The 14,645-nt window shown below is 53.9% G+C and overlaps 6 protein-coding genes across 6 annotated transcripts; 3 read left to right on the top strand and 3 right to left on the bottom strand.

Annotated features, from left to right (window-relative positions):
- Positions 1–1,479: 1,479 nt before the first annotated feature.
- GUITHDRAFT_70193 (hypothetical protein) lies at positions 1,480–2,229 on the bottom strand (the record flags this gene model as incomplete). The annotated part of the gene is made up of 3 exons (XM_005833798.1): positions 1,480–1,603; positions 1,715–1,924; positions 1,964–2,229. 3 exons carry the CDS (start codon positions 2,227–2,229, stop codon positions 1,480–1,482), a joined length of 600 nt encoding a protein of 199 aa, XP_005833855.1.
- A 563-nt stretch (positions 2,230–2,792) lies between these two features.
- On the top strand, positions 2,793–5,180 carry VPS45A (vacuolar protein sorting 45A). The gene is made up of 5 exons (XM_005833797.1): positions 2,793–2,814; positions 3,092–3,138; positions 3,196–3,556; positions 3,603–4,046; positions 4,096–5,180. The coding sequence occupies exons 1-5, from the start codon at positions 2,809–2,811 to the stop codon at positions 5,059–5,061; spliced, it is 1,824 nt and encodes a 607-aa protein (XP_005833854.1). The 5' UTR covers positions 2,793–2,808; the 3' UTR covers positions 5,062–5,180.
- A 618-nt stretch (positions 5,181–5,798) lies between these two features.
- GUITHDRAFT_137868 (hypothetical protein) lies at positions 5,799–7,263 on the bottom strand (the record flags this gene model as incomplete). Its single annotated transcript, XM_005833796.1, has 6 exons — positions 5,799–6,258; positions 6,303–6,382; positions 6,437–6,535; positions 6,587–6,719; positions 6,774–6,856; positions 7,195–7,263. 6 exons carry the CDS (start codon positions 7,261–7,263, stop codon positions 5,799–5,801), a joined length of 924 nt encoding a protein of 307 aa, XP_005833853.1.
- Positions 7,264–9,654: 2,391 nt separating this feature from the next.
- GUITHDRAFT_94128 (hypothetical protein) lies at positions 9,655–11,078 on the top strand. The gene is made up of 5 exons (XM_005833795.1): positions 9,655–10,263; positions 10,315–10,423; positions 10,613–10,698; positions 10,748–10,846; positions 10,974–11,078. The coding sequence occupies exons 1-5, from the start codon at positions 9,667–9,669 to the stop codon at positions 11,007–11,009; spliced, it is 927 nt and encodes a 308-aa protein (XP_005833852.1). The 5' UTR covers positions 9,655–9,666; the 3' UTR covers positions 11,010–11,078.
- A 1,145-nt stretch (positions 11,079–12,223) lies between these two features.
- GUITHDRAFT_70110 (hypothetical protein) lies at positions 12,224–12,544 on the bottom strand (the record flags this gene model as incomplete). Its single annotated transcript, XM_005833794.1, has 1 exon — positions 12,224–12,544. A coding segment is annotated over one exon (321 nt), but the record flags the coding sequence as incomplete, so codon positions are not given.
- Positions 12,545–13,137: 593 nt separating this feature from the next.
- Positions 13,138–14,005, top strand: GUITHDRAFT_86526 (hypothetical protein; the record flags this gene model as incomplete). Its single annotated transcript, XM_005833793.1, has 6 exons — positions 13,138–13,272; positions 13,341–13,368; positions 13,425–13,537; positions 13,584–13,633; positions 13,678–13,771; positions 13,825–14,005. 6 exons carry the CDS (start codon positions 13,138–13,140, stop codon positions 13,933–13,935), a joined length of 531 nt encoding a protein of 176 aa, XP_005833850.1. The 3' UTR covers positions 13,936–14,005.
- Positions 14,006–14,645: the final 640 nt, after the last annotated feature.

Below are 14,645 nucleotides of genomic sequence, written 5' to 3'. Positions count from 1 at the left end.
ACATTTGGAGCAGGAGGTGACTGCATGGAAGCAAGTTGAAGACGAAAACAACTGGTAAGCCTGGCTGCTCCTTCCCCCTTGCCATGTCCGGATCACTGACTCTTGTTCCAGGTGGAAGACAGCAGAGGGAATTTACTATCCCAAGGCAGTTGAAGTTGAGGTTTGACCAGACGGCAATCTTGAAGCCCTCAGCTTTCATTCATGAACTTCGCTGCATCAGATGCATGCAGGGAAAGTAGACACAGTGATACACGCAAACAACAGATTCTCACAACCGATTTTGGTATTAAAAAAGTTATTCATTATATTGGACCCTCGTTGCCTTCGTAATTGATCGTAAGGAGATCGTACTGTTGAGAAATTCCTTGGTTGCGCTAGTCAATTTTGATACGAATAAAAGGGGTGGGGTGAACGAGTCCACCGGTAGTATGTATGAACTTATGGGTATCAAGATGAGGGTGGTCTTCTACAAACTACCCTTGAGCGATCGAGGGTGGGTTTTGCGAAATGTCGCGCCCGCTGGCCTCGGCGGTGTTCGGAAAGAAGGATGAGCATGTGAGCGGAAGAGGAAGAGGGAGGAAGAAGAAGGAAACTTGAGGGGCAGGAAGAAGGAGGGAGAGAGGGAGGGAGGGAGGGAGGGAGGGAGGGAGGGAGGGAGGGAGGGAGGGAGGGAGGGAGAGAGGGAGAGGGAAGGGGAGGGAGGGAGGGAGGATCGGAGAGGAGCGTGAGGAGGTCGAGTGAGATCAGTTAGTGCTGGGGATCTTGACATGCTTTGGCAGCGAATGCAACTAGGTCTCCACCCCAGCAAAGGAGGCAGAGAGCTGAGTCATGGTACATCAGAGGGGAAAGAGGGACTCTATCTGTGACCTTGCGCGTTATGAAGGAATACGTGTGTGTATGTTCGAAGAATACATAGCTTCCACTCATCACCTGCGGAAAGATCTTGGGCGGGTCTCTCAAACAGGTGCTAGGGGAGGATGTCCAACATGTCAGTGGTTTGAGGCGAACTACCATTGCAGGGATGATAGGAGGGACGGTCACCAGAGTTCTTCCAGGGAAGTTCGCATGCGAGGTGCTCGCTCGGGCTTCCATTGCACCTCCTCCGATTGACGTGGAGGCTCTGACAGGTAGAGTGGGACAACGGGCTGAAAGGCATCTACTACCAAAGTGTCTTGTTCACGGGCAAGGACGTTCCTCCGAAACCAGTCAATGGCCCCTCAGGCATGACGAGCACGCGACAGGTGGCCTTGATGTAACGTCTGCTCGGCAAACTGACGAGCGCGGACAGGCGAGTGATCAGCCGATCTCAGCGATTTCGTTACAAGAGATCAACGCAAGGACGAAGAAGCTGTTAGAAAACTTCAACATCCCGGATATTCGCTGATCGGCATAGCAACTTGGATGAGGTTTCCGGTTGATCAGGTGTACATAAAGCAATGGATGTGAAACAGTGAAAGATGAAAGAATACGATTACAAGCTCATACTATGGCCGTATGTTCTGACATGAACTGCTGCTGGTTAGCAAACTCCTGGTGCTCCTCTGCGATCCATCCAGTGAGGTCCATCGACATGAAATAGGCGTCTTCTCCGTCAGGGTAGTACCTGACCACAGACAAGACGTCAGGGCGAGGAAACAGCATTTAGAGCAGCATTCATGCACGGCAGGGCGCACAAGATGGTACAACGGCTCAACAACACGCTCCTCTTCCTTACCTGCTCCTCACGCCTTCCACCTGGAAGTTGAACACATCGCAGTAGAGCTTCATCGCCGCCTTGTTGCTCACCCGGACATGCAGGCAGCACCTCCTCACGTCGTAGAACTCCGTCATGGCCGTCATGCAGCGCTGGATCAGCTTGCGGCCGAGATGTAGACTCCTGTACTTCTTCAGGACTGCAAGCGAAGTTATCTGCCCTTCCACTTCACTGTCCGCTGCCGGATGGCTGAAAAGATCGTAGACAGACGCATTCTCAGGTTGCTGAGTCCTCCCGAACACGTATCCGACAGGTCTCCAGAATCTCCCTAGCACAGCGTCCTCCTCGAGCACCTCGGCGATCCAAGTCAACGTTGGGCACCTCAGTATCGAGACGATAAAGTACTGAGAGTGATAGTTCTCAGCCAGGCAGATCAGGTTCATGCGGTGCAGGTGAACCACGTCGTTGACGCAGGCTTGTCGGATCCGAACTGAGAGATGCTCGACCCCATCAAGTGTCGAGCGGGAGAGATTCATGCTCCACGAGAACCTGTCGAAGAGATCCGAAGTGCTGTCCTGCCCGGCACGCTGTAGGACTGAAACCCCTTCCCCTCCTCTCAACCCTGGCGGTCGCAGGGCTCGTGAGTCCAGCTTGCAGGCTCCTTGACGCCTCAGCTCAAGGAGGGGAGCTGAAATTTGACTTCTGCTGTGGGCAGACCCTCCCAGAAGCTCCTGCTCCCCTAGGCTGGTGACACACGAGAGCAGTGCGTACAGGAACAGGAGGAGCACCCGAGTGCTTGCCGAGCTCATGGACAGATGTTTTAGCATGTTCTACCATCATCTCCACTCTTTCTCCGTTCAGATCCTCCCTCCTCCGTCCTCCCTCCTGTCTCGCCTCCTCGCATCTTCATCGTCCTCCCCCCTCGCCTCCCTGCATTTTTCTTCACACAGCGACGATGACCCCCATCCCCCCTTTTCATACTTCTAGAAAAAGTTGAGTTAATATTACTATGATAAAGTTTTAGCTGAAATATTTTCATTTACTAATTATATAAGGTGAGAGGTGGTGTGGATGTAGGAAGAAAACTCGGCGAAACATGGAAGGTGACGCGATGAATGCAGGTGAGGAGCAGGAGCAGGAGCAGGAGCAGGAGCAGGAGCAAGAGAAGGAGCAGGAGAGTACAGGAGAAAGAGCAGGAGCAGGAGCAGGAGCAGGAGCAGGAGAGTACAGGTGCAGGAGCAGGAGAAGGAGCAGGAACACGAAGATCAGAAGCAGGAGCAGCAGGAGCAGCAGGAGCAGCAGGATAGAATGTGATGCAAATGAGAAGAGCAGGCGATGAAATTCCAGAGGTAGTCAAAGATTCTGTAAAAAGCTCTGATCGCAAGTTCGTTCCAACAGATTGATATCAGAGATTTCAAGCCAACGATGAGCAAGTCGACGTCCAGGTTTGTCTTGTCGTGTCCCTGACCTGGCTGCCATTTCGCTAAATTCCCTCTCAACAGCTCAATGTCGCTGGACGTGACTGCGGCTTCGAGATGGTTTGTCCTGACCAAGGTAATCGGCAGCGTAATGGGCATGAAAGCGCTTCTGCTGGACAAGGAAACCATGAGCATGGTCGGGTTGGTCTGTAGTCAAACTCAGGTGCTGGAGTATCAGATCTACTCCATCGATCGCATCGACAACGAGGGGAGGAAGAGCATCGGCGGCTTCAGGGCTATCTGCATCCTCCGCCCTACATCTGACAACATGAAGGCGCTCGTGCGAGAGTTGGGAGAGGCAAAGTTCGACGAGTACCACCTGTTCTTCACCAACACCGTCCAAGACCATCAGATCCAGGAGCTTGCCAAGGCGGATGTGCGTCAGGTGCGGCAGCCTCGGCTACCAAGACCTCGCTGACCCTGCCATGCAGGTTGTCAGGCAGGTGCAGGAGATCTACATGGACTTCTTCCCTCTATCGCCCGACCTCTTCGTGCTCAACGAGCCCTCCTGCATGCCCCTCGAGGCTCCCTCCTGGAACCACCAGCTCTTCGACCGGATCTGCGACGGGCTGATCTCAGTGCTCCTGGCGCTAAAGCAGAATCCTACCATAGTGTACCAGAAGAACAGCATGATTGCGCAGAGGATAGCCGAGGAGATAGAGGATCGAGTGTCAACAGGCAACAACACCTCCGACTTCGACTTGTTTCACTTTGGAAACAACAACAAGTCGAACACGGCGCTGCTAATCCTTGATCGACGGGACGATCCCGTCACGCCTCTGCTCAACCACTGGACATACACGGCGATGATCCACGAGAACCTGGGGATCACCAACAACCGAGTGGACGTTGCGAAAGCTTCGAGCTCGAAAGAGGTGCGGTCACATCCCTCCGACGAGGTTTGTTGTGCTGACGATGATGCAGCAAGAGGTGGTGTTGAACGTGCAAGACGACGAGTTTTATCGTGCAACTCAGCACATGGTGTTCGGTGAGCTTGGATCAGCGTTGAAGGAGGTGGTAGATGAGTTTCAAAAGCACGAAGGGAGCAGCATAGCGTCGGGCGCCGGAAGGTCAAAACTGCAGAGCATCGAGGACATTCAGAGGTTCATGGAGAACTACCCTGAGTTCAAGAGGCAGGAGGGGATGGTGGCGAAGCACGTGACGCTGACGTCAGCACTGAGCAGAGTGACCTCAGAGCGGAACTTGTTCGACATGTCAGAGCTGGAGCAGGAGCTCGCGTGCAACGAAAACCTGACGGAGGCTTTCAACCGCGTCGAGACGTTTGTGGAAGACAACAACGTTCCCCTTGAAGACAAGCTGCGACTCGTGCTGCTGTACTCCTTGCGATACCAGCTGGAGGGGGAGAGGGAGATCCGGTTCCTGGAACGAAGTTTGAAGGACTGCGGCATCGACGATGCGCTGCTGAGAACCGTTGGCCTCCTACGAAAGTACGCGGGGGTAGCGGTGAGAGGCAGCGACATCTTCAATAAGAACACGGTCGTGGGTGCAGCGAAGACGATCGTGAGGAAGCAGATGGAGGGGCTGAAGGGCGTCTCCAACGTGCTCATGAGGTACGAACCTCTGCTCCAGGCCCGGCTGTCTGCCATCAAACTTGCGGGCCTGAATGCTCTAAGGGAAAACGAGTTCAAGATCCTGGGGCAGCAGAAGACCGCGGCCGTGCGGCCACAGAACCTCATCGTGTTCATGGTGGGAGGGACGAGTTACGCAGAGGCCCGCTGCGTGGCTGAGTTCAACAAGGAGCAGCAGGGTCGGGGGATGCAGGTGATTCTTGGGAGCAACACAGTGCATAATACCAGATCTTTCATGCACGACCTCGTAAAGCTGCACAACGAGGCATTGATGCCTGATAGTCAGCAGATCCGGACATGACATGAATAAAGTCGAAAGAAAAAACAAACAAAAAAGAATACTACAGTTACAGTTGAGACTAGCGGTACATTGAGCATCATTCGAACCCTCAATCCTCGTCCGACGAATCCTCGTCATTTCCTCCTTGTCCAAAGATAAGTTGAGATGCCTGCAATGAGTCAGTGACCAGCTCCCCTTCCTCTCGAGGGAAAACCTGCACGGCCTTGGATTCCCTGTACTCTTCTTTGCTGACAAGGCTTGCTGGTAAGTGTGCATCAGGGAGATGGAAGGTGCAAGACAGGTCAGCTCTTACTACGGCGCATCTTCAGTCCCTCTTTGAACTTGTTGGCAGCTCGACGCACGAGCTCGTCTCTCTTGGCTCCCGGCAGCTTGAAGAGAGACGTCAGCACGCTTTGAGATCGCTTCCGCACTTCGTCCGTCTTCCTGCAGAGGTCGGTTCAAATATGATTCGCATACAAGCAATGAGGCGGACCCATATTGTGCATTGTAGATCAGAGGCTTGAAACCTCCATGGAACATGATCTTGGGCCGGTTGATGTTGGATTGCGCCAAGAGTGCGAGGGTGAGAGTAATCCCCTGTTCGATCTCGTCTACCCCGCAGTTTGCTTTCTTGAGAAGATGAGGAATTAAATTCTTCCGCGCGATGAGGACCTGGTTCTGAGAATCTCTTGCTAACGCACAAAGAGCGTGCACTGCTGCAGCCACGACGTTCTGCTTATCAGACTTGATCATGTCTTTCAAAGGATCCAAGACCTGTAACGATATTTGCGGGTGAGGCTCTCCAAGGAAGCACAAAAATGCAAAGTCCTCACCCCTTCTTCTGTCAGTTTCTGCACCAAGAAAGGGTTGACAGCAAGGAACTCCACAGATTTCGCCGCATAGATACGGACAGCATCATGGTAATATTCGCACAACTTGATGATGCGTTTGATCCCGCTCTGCTGATCGAAGTCCATGATCTTTTTGTGGTTACCCTCATGTTTGCAGAGCTCGGAGATGGTCTTCATGGCCAACGTCTTGTGCTTGTTTGACTTCAACGACGAGTGCACCACGTCGAACAGCGCTGGCAAGATGTTGTCCTTCACCATTCGAGTGTGATTCTTGGGATGCTGTGACAGTTGGTAGATTGTCTCCAGACACATGATCTCGTCTTCCAAAGAATTGTCCTTGTCCCCCTCAAGCAAGAACTTGACGATCCTGGGCAGCTATGAGAGAGGCTCAGATCCGACACACACCCTCACCCCTGTGTCGCTCCTTCTGCAATGACGCGGAACCTCGCTTCTTCCAACCTGCCAATCTGCCCTAACCCTGCAACCGCAGCCTGCGGAACAGGGAATCAGGGAGAGCAAGTGATGGCAAGATTGTGTTGGAGTACCCCTCGGACTTCGTAGGATTTGTGCTTCAGACCTTCCAACAGGGGAAGTATCGCTCCATTTTCAAGCATCTTCTGCCTGTTGTTACTCGTCTTGGCGAGCTGGGCGGGCACGAGGTCAGTCATGAAATCCCATCCACCGAGTCAAACAACCTCTGCCAGAGTCTTCACTGCGCATGTTTGTACTTCCAATGACTTGGAGTGCGTCATCTGTATCAGTGGTCCGAGGCCGCCTTCATCCACGATGTGATTTCTCACTCGGTCACTGTCCTTGGATATGCGGGCGCTAGAGCATAGCAAGTGAGCATGTCGATTCAATGGAGTGAGAGTTCCGACTCACAGGTTGATGGCTGCTTTCTTCTGATTGCGAATCAATGCAGAGCGACCAAGGGCGATGGACTTTTCAACCTCTCCTGGCAGAACCTGGAACGAAAACTTTGTTAACACCAGCTTGAACTTCCAAGTACTCACACATCGACACAGCCATGTGTTCGCCAATCACAATCAAATGGAACAAGATGGAACAAAGTACAGTTTGGGAGGAGAGAATTGGGACATATCACGACTAACAATGAACATGAGGATATCATTTCCATGGCTCATCCTCAAAGTGCTAGAAATTGAGACACCGCAGCATGAATCACCGATACAACCTCTCCACCATCATTTCAACTGCAGTCAATGCTCTTCCGCTGCAATCGCAGCATCGAGCAGCAAGCTACAGGACATCTCTCGCCGACATCAATCGCATGCTTACTTACCGGCTTCTTCTGCTCTGGCTTCTCCTCTATCCCCACGGCTTGCGCCGCCTTGATCACTGTCGCTCCCATCCCAGCATGAAACTTTTACTCAGAAATGAACCAACCCGGGCCCTTCTTGTCACCCTATACTACTGATCCTTCGCATCCACCCCTACCCTAGTCTGCATCATCACCCACCCTGAAGATATGACCCCCTGCACACCCACCCCCTATCTTTCACCTGCGTTGAAATCCAGACACTACTGAACTAATGGAGTACTACCCGTTATTACTACTGAGGGACCGTAGACTCGGCTCCTTGCACGGCCTACCGTGCCCGTACCCTACCCTTCATGAGGACACACCCCTACCTCCCTAACCTAATAATGGTACCCGTGACCCCTTAAGGGCCAGCGGTACACACGGTGGCTCACACACCACCCCTGTGCTTCAAAGAACCAGGGGTCTACAGTACCCCCTCCCTCCACGGCCTCCAAAGAGGCCCGGGGGCTCAAAACGCACCCACCCACTGCGACACTAGTAGCGGCAAATCTTTAAAGTCAGACTCGGCAGGGGGTAGTGCCTTCCTGTGAAGCAGGGGGGTGAGGTGGAGGTAGGGGTCCAAGGATTTTAGGGGGTAGGGGTAGGGTCATCAATAGGCCCTTCCAGCGGCAAAGGGCCACTTCTAGTCAGCCGTGAGGCTCTCAGATCACCCCTGGTAATCCCACCAAATTAAAAGAGATATTGGGGGGTAGGGTAGGGTAATCATTGATAGGCGATCCGCCCGGGGACTTGCCAGTTGGTCAGTCCGGGGCGCCCGGAGTCCGGGGAGTCGGGCCCCGGGCCCGGGGCCCGGGGGGTGTACTGAACTCCGAGTGCCGTGAGAGTCCGACTTTCAAGTTCCGAGTCGGGGGTCCTAAAGGCATCAAATGCCTACAAATAAGGGGGTAGGGGGGTCCTGTAGCTGACAAATCCCAGTCGTATCGGTGGGTACTTCAGAATATCCAGTTATTGTTGTATGATTTGGCGGGGTAGTAAAAGGTACAAAGAAGGGGTTCAGGTATCATTTGAGGGTACCTTCATTTCCTCGGGGGGTGGGGTGGAGTGCATGAAAAAGCTCCATACGGAATTCACAAGGATGGGGCAGAATTGTGAAATATGAACCAAATATATATTTTCTTCTACAACTTTCAAATTCGAGACAAATATTTCCATCAAATCAACCCAAATAGCATTTTGCCGGAACCCCTCACGCGACCAACGAGTTGAGTCTCAAGGCATGGCCGATGCCTCAGATGAAGAGCGGGGAGGCAGGGAAGCGACATGGACGACAAGAGGATCAGACGATGAGATGACGAGAGGATCAGACGATTTGATGACGAGAAGCAAACAAGACGAGAATGAGATTGGATGTGAAGAGGAGAAGATAGGAAGAGGAGGAGAAGAGGAGAAGAAGAGGAGAAGAAGAGGAGAAGAAGAGGAGAAGAAGAGGAGAAGAAGATTAGAAGAGAACATGAGATAGAAATCTGTGATAGCTACAACTATTTCAATGTCCTGAGTAATATGTAGACAGTGTGACATCAATCTTTCCATAGATGCCGGAGATAAAGTAGACGATTTCTAAGGAGATATCACTTGAAGATCTCCTGTTGAACCAGTAGGCAATTCTGAAACTGTCGTTCATGTCGGCGAAAGCTTGTATGGTCCTGGCTGGTACTGATATAGAAGGAACCATTTCTTTCAGAGCGGCAGATTGTTCTTCAGACGTCTCACTTGTTCTCAGAACAAAAATCAGTTTTCCCTTCCACTGATAGTCCTGTACCAATTGCATCGGTGTTTAGCTTACCGTGATCGATTACCTGATGGTTCTCCGCGTGAGAACAGCATAGAAACAACAATGCATTAGCTAGTTCATGCAAGGAAAACTCCTGCAGCATACCTTCGACACTATCTCCTCTCCCCACTAGCCTCATCTTGTACTTGCCTCCACGAATCTCCACGACCCGCCCTTCTGACTTGCTCTCTTGTTCCAGGACACTTGCTCGGATCGCCTTTCATCCCCCATCTTCCGCTTCTGTGATGAGCCTTGGTCCAACGTGAATCTTTGGCTGTGAGAAACCTCAACTTGACATCCGAAGACGGCTAGCCCCTTCGAGCATCATCATGTCAAAGAGCATATCCAACGCCAGGCTGCTCATCTTCATGATGTGGCTGATCTCGTACTCTCTTGTCGGGTGGGTTATCGTTTCCATCATCAAGTCTTTCATCGGGGATCCTGTCAAGCTCTACATCGAGTCAACTCACGACAACGCCATCATCATCATCTCCAACTTCTTCTACGTCGCCTTCAACTTCGCTGTCGGCTTCTCCGCCATCCGCTTCCTCGGGCATGTCATCTACAGCGACGAAACGAACAACCTCGCTGCTCGCCTCTCCCTGCTGAGACAGTACGACCCCACCTGGGACTCAGACGTGGTCTTCTGTGAGGACGTCATGAGGGTGGGTTCGAAGAGTTTCTTCCTCGCCAGCCTCCTCCTCCCTAGCTGGATGCGAGGGCCGGCTATAGCCCTCTACTCCTTCTGCCGCAAGGCTGACGATGATGTGGACGAGGGGAACGTGGAAGGAGCGAAGCTTCGGCTGCAGCTGCTCGAGAAGCGACTGGCAGATGCCTATGACGGGAACCCCAATGACAACCAGGTGGACCGAGCGTTCTCAGCTGTGGTGCGTGCCTTCGAGATCCCAAAGTCGCTGCTGGATGCGATGCTGGAGGGATTCCGTTGGGACCTGGACAAGGTGAAGTACGAGAGCTATAGCGACGTGATCGCCTACTCTGCCCGAGTGGCTGCGAGCGTTGGGGGGATGATGACCATCCTGATGGGGGGGAAGTGCGGAGTCACGTTTGCCCGGGCCTTCGACCTCGGGGCAGCGATGCAGCTGACTAACATCGCGCGCGATGTGGGGGAGGACGCGAGGAATGGGAGGGTCTACTTGCCTTCGGAGTGGCTGAGGGAGGAGGGGATTGACCCTAAGGACCTGCTGAGGGAACCGCGGCACAGCCCTGGGCTCGCCAGAGTGATCGAGAGGCTACTGGTGAGTTTGTTGGTGCGGTGGAGGAAGTGGCTGATGGGAGGGAACGGCGAGCAGGTCAGGGCCGACATGCTCTACCAACGTGCGGATCATGGGATCTCCATGCTGCCGCTGTCGTGCCGGGTTGCGATCCGAGCTGCTCGTCTGATATACTCTGAGATCGGTAACATGCATGTATCCTCCTTCCACTCCTTGTACTTCTGTTTCTGCTGTCCTGCCAATCCTTCTGTCGCCTAGCTTGCCTCTCTGTCCTTTCCCACCACCTCGCTCCCCTCTAGCATCGATCATCGATGCCTGCCTGCCTCCTTCTCCCTCCACACCTGCTTGCCTGACCATCTGCTCCTTACCAAAGGTACAAAGCTCAAGAAGAATTCGTTCGATAGCATCTCAAGAAGGACGGTCGTCTCCAAGAAGAAGAAGATCTTGCTGGCGATCCGGGTGCGCGCATGCGCAGCGAGGAGGACGAGGAGCCTTGACTTGCTCTCAGGCATGCGCGGAGCTTGTCCGCCCTCCTCGGGATATCTGCAGTGAACCTGTTCTTCCTGAGTGTGAGTTCCTCCTCAAGGACATCTTGCCACTGCTGAAGGTAAGGGTCCGTTTCTCCTTCAGCCTCCTCCTCCCCCTCTCCCTCCTCCTCTTCCCTCTCCCTTTTCATCATCCCATTCTTTGCTGTAAAGCTGGTAGAGTGCGATCTGACTGTCGACGACTGTCAGGAATCCAACTTGACCGGGGGGGATGTAGCTTGTTAATCCAAGAAATGGGTTGAGCGATCGCGCGGGTGTAAATTATCTTGTTCTCAGTAAATCAAGACAATGCTTATCTCGATTTCACATCACTTCCAATTTATACAAGTCTCATTTGCATTTCATGGGCAAGCAATTGAGAACACTTATCCTGTTCTACCTCCCTCCATTCTTTCCCAATACCTCCCCCCTTCCCCCCGTCTCTTCGTTGCTCCTTCCCTCCTTCCGCCGCCTCCTCTATGACAAAAAATTCGACCAAAAACTAGGGAGAGCGTTAGTTTCACGTGCAAACGAGAGATTTTCTTACTTCTCAACCTCCTGCTTTTCAGGATCACCCTGCATTCCTTTTTTGTCCCTGGTAGGGAGCAGGCTCAATGATCAGCGGACAGCTCAAGGAGGATCTCCTACCTGGGGACCCATGTTCCTTCCTCCTCCAGGGAGTCGCTGCACGACGGCATCGCGTTGTACATCCCCCGCTCCTGGCCAGGCGTCTGCTCTCCCGTTGGCAAGTTTTCCTTCACTTCCTCGTGCGTTCGCCTCAAGGTATCCAGTATCGAACTCCCCCTCTCGTGCCCCTCGTTGCCTTGTCCCTCCAGCAGCTCGCTGTCCTGCGACCTTCTCCTCTTGGAGGCTGTGGAAGGGAAGGAGGTGAACTCCGGCGCAAGCATCTCTCCCATATCCATCTGCCTGCCCAGGCGCTTGAGGCTCATGCGAGGATGCCAGTACTTCTCGAAGTAAGGCACCTTCTTGCCATCCAACTCCGTCATCGGGGCACTCGACGTGCAAGTCAGAGGCTCGTAGATCGGGTACTTGGACACGATACGGCTGCAGTAGTTCTGGTAGTACCCTCCTCCTTTGGAATAGCCTGACTCAGTGGCCGTCGAGTCCGAGCATATCGGGAGCTCGCGGGGGAAGACTCGAACGCCTTCCTTGGGTCTCTTATCAGCCTCGAGCAACTTGCCCTTGATGTAGACACGGGACTTGTCCTTGCCCGTCAGCCGCTGTACCACCTCCGTTCCCCTTTCTGCCCTTTCCAGCAGCGCGACTCCCTCCTGATCCTGGTTCTCCCTCGCATAGTCCACGGCCCTCATCCCTGCAGCGTCTTCGACTGTGAAGTTGAACTCGTACTGCCACAGCATGCGGATCACAACGTGGTGACCGTGCATGGCAGCAAGATGCGCTGCCGTCCGTCGCCCCCCCCCATCATGCTCAGACGTCACCGCATCCTTCTCAGCCCCGCGGTCCAAGAGCATGTCGACAACATCTGCATGCCCGTTGACAGCTGCAAGGTGCAGTGCAGTCATGTTGTGGATCGCGGTCCTTGCCCTCAAACTCGCCCCCCAATCCCACAACGTCTCCACACATTGCGCGTGGCCCCAGTAGGCAGCGCAGTGCATGGCAGTCCAGCCCTGCATGTCCCAGGGCCCGGCATTGTCGTTGACAAGGGGAGACACATAGTTCACCTGAGCTCCCTTCTGAAGCAGCCTAGTGACATGGGCCTCGTCTCCCGACCTGGAGGCCTTGTGCAGATCCGCGTTCATCCTCTTTCTGAACCTCTCTGCTTGCTTCCTAGCCCATTCGTTACTAGCATTTCTCTCAGGAGGAGGTTCAGACGCGCTGAAGCCTCCCACGAGGTGGAGACAGAGACTGCTATGGCGCGCCTTCGCTCTCCAGAAGGGGGTAGGCAGGGCGGTCATGGCACAAGACCAAAATAGAACGAGGGGCACGAGAGGATACCATGGCGAAGGGCTGACCCTGACCCTGACCCTGACCATGCACACCGTTGAGCTCCTCTTCCTCTCTCTCGGATCGGAGCTCATGAAGCAGCGACAGGAAGCAACAGCATGTTTCTTCAGCTCCTCTCCGCTCCTCTCTGCGAGTCGAGCAGTTTCGAGATGAAACCCGTGCCGCTTCCTCTCACCGCGCTCTCCTCATCCTCCTCTTCTCTCCTCCTCCTCCTCCTCCCTGTCGCCCATGGCGCGGGAGCAGAGACGGTCCCTTGTGACCATGCAGACGCATCGACCATTTCACCCAGACCCACGGGAGTCCAGCCCGCCCCAGAGCCCGCCCGGTTCGCCGAAGGCGGTGGGTCATATGGGGACGAGGGCGGACAGCCCCTTTAAGTGTCATAAAAATGCTCTCCAAGGCGCTGGTGGGAGCGGCGATCGCGGCATGCGTTCCAGGAGCGTTCGGGTTCGCTCCAGCAGGAGTGAGCCTGATGAAGACTCGCTCCTTGAGCCTCCGGGGACCTCGCATGGCGGGAGAGAAGGTAGCTTCTTGTGCTGCTCCCTCCTCGTTGCGCGCTCTGACCTGCCTTGGACCCCTGTTGTCCTCTAGGTCGGAAACGTCAACGAAATCCCTCCAGGTGCCGACGATAGGCAGCTGTCCTTGCCATGCATGACTGAGTGGACTGGATCGCAGGCGAGCGTAAGATCACCAAGGTCGGCGATCAGGACGTCATGGTAGTCAACCACAAGGGCACCGTGTATGCTCTGAGCCCTAAGTGCCCTCACTTGGGTCTTCCCATGAAGACGGTGAAGTCCGAGACGCCTGCTGTAGCTGCTGTTGACTGCTTCTCAGGGTGAGATCTCCGACGATGGTCCCTGCATCAAGTGCAAGTTCCACGGAAGGTGTGCTGTTCTGCCGCCCCCGCCGCCTGTTTTACGTTTTACAGCAAGTTCAAGCTCGACGATGGCAAGTGCGTGGAGTGGAGCACGGGAGTTCTGGGCATCCCTGGCACTCAGGCTCTTGGAGGCTTCATCGGCAACGTAGACCTGATGCTTGTTGCATGCTGCTCGTCCTAACAATTATGCTGCTCCAGGTCGGAGGCGCCAAGAACTCTCCGGCCACCGTGTTTGCAGTCGAGGTCGATGCTGAGGGAGGCATCATCGTTGACACCAGCAAGACTGGTAGAAGTGGCGTCGCTGCCTAAGTGTCTTATGTTGCCTGCGCTTCCAGTGAAGCTGGGCTGGTGTGTTGGTACACTGAGTTACTCTCGTTTCAATTTCTCCCTCAGCTGTTCCTAGCAAGCGAACGTATCGCTGCTTGCAAGCCTCTGCTCGACCCCTGGGTGCTTCTCTTGCGAGCGAAGGATGCACAACCCGAGAGCTGGGAACTAACCTTCAACCGACTTGAGAGTTTTGGTACAACCAGTCTCATTGTCTGGTTCCTTTCACTCCCGTTGCAATGATGCTCCTTGATCGCTCACCTAATTCTAATCCGAAAGCGGAATGGTAGGATGCGTCCTATGGCCGTGAATGTCAGCGCAAGTTGAAAGCCAGCAGCTACCATTCAAGTCGCACGAACCCATGATCATCACTGACTACTGTCCTTACTAACTTGAGTCGGTTTGATGAGCCTCCGAGTGCCGAATCTCGAAACTTGAGCCTACAAGAGTCACTGAGGAAAGCAACTTGTACGATTCCGAAAACTAAAACCCGAGCCAGTGAACGGTTGCAGACCAGAGCCTTTGAAACTACTCAGCCCGGGCCGGTCCCGGGCAACCGTGGCATAACCCGGTGAACGTTGACTCAGTGAAACCGTTCCCTCATAAGTGAAACCGGAAGTCTCTTTACTTGAGGTGGGTGAGAGGTAAAAAAAGATAGTTACTGGTCAAAAGTGAGCACACGACACAAGCCTCTA

The sequence above is a fragment of the Guillardia theta genome, assembly GCF_000315625.1.
Source record: "Guillardia theta CCMP2712 unplaced genomic scaffold GUITHscaffold_28, whole genome shotgun sequence".
Lineage (NCBI taxonomy): Eukaryota > Cryptophyceae > Pyrenomonadales > Geminigeraceae > Guillardia > Guillardia theta.
Note: the sequence above shows the minus strand (reverse complement) of the source record. Positions and strands in the feature narration are given on the sequence as shown.

Bases quoted from the DNA above. Each gene is read 5' to 3' on its own strand.
- VPS45A (XM_005833797.1), top strand. The intron at 3,139-3,195 runs GTTTGTCTTGTC...CCCTCTCAACAG, and splicing joins ATGAGCAAGTCGACGTCCAG to CTCAATGTCGCTGGACGTGA. The intron at 3,557-3,602 runs GTGCGGCAGCCT...CCTGCCATGCAG, and splicing joins CCAAGGCGGATGTGCGTCAG to GTTGTCAGGCAGGTGCAGGA.
- GUITHDRAFT_94128 (XM_005833795.1), top strand. From the start codon at position 9,667: ATGAGGGTGGGTTCGAAGAGTTTCTTCCTCGCCAGCCTCCTCCTCCCT. The intron at 10,264-10,314 runs GTGAGTTTGTTG...GGGAACGGCGAG, and splicing joins GAGTGATCGAGAGGCTACTG to CAGGTCAGGGCCGACATGCT. The intron at 10,424-10,612 runs GTAACATGCATG...TCCTTACCAAAG, and splicing joins TCTGATATACTCTGAGATCG to GTACAAAGCTCAAGAAGAAT.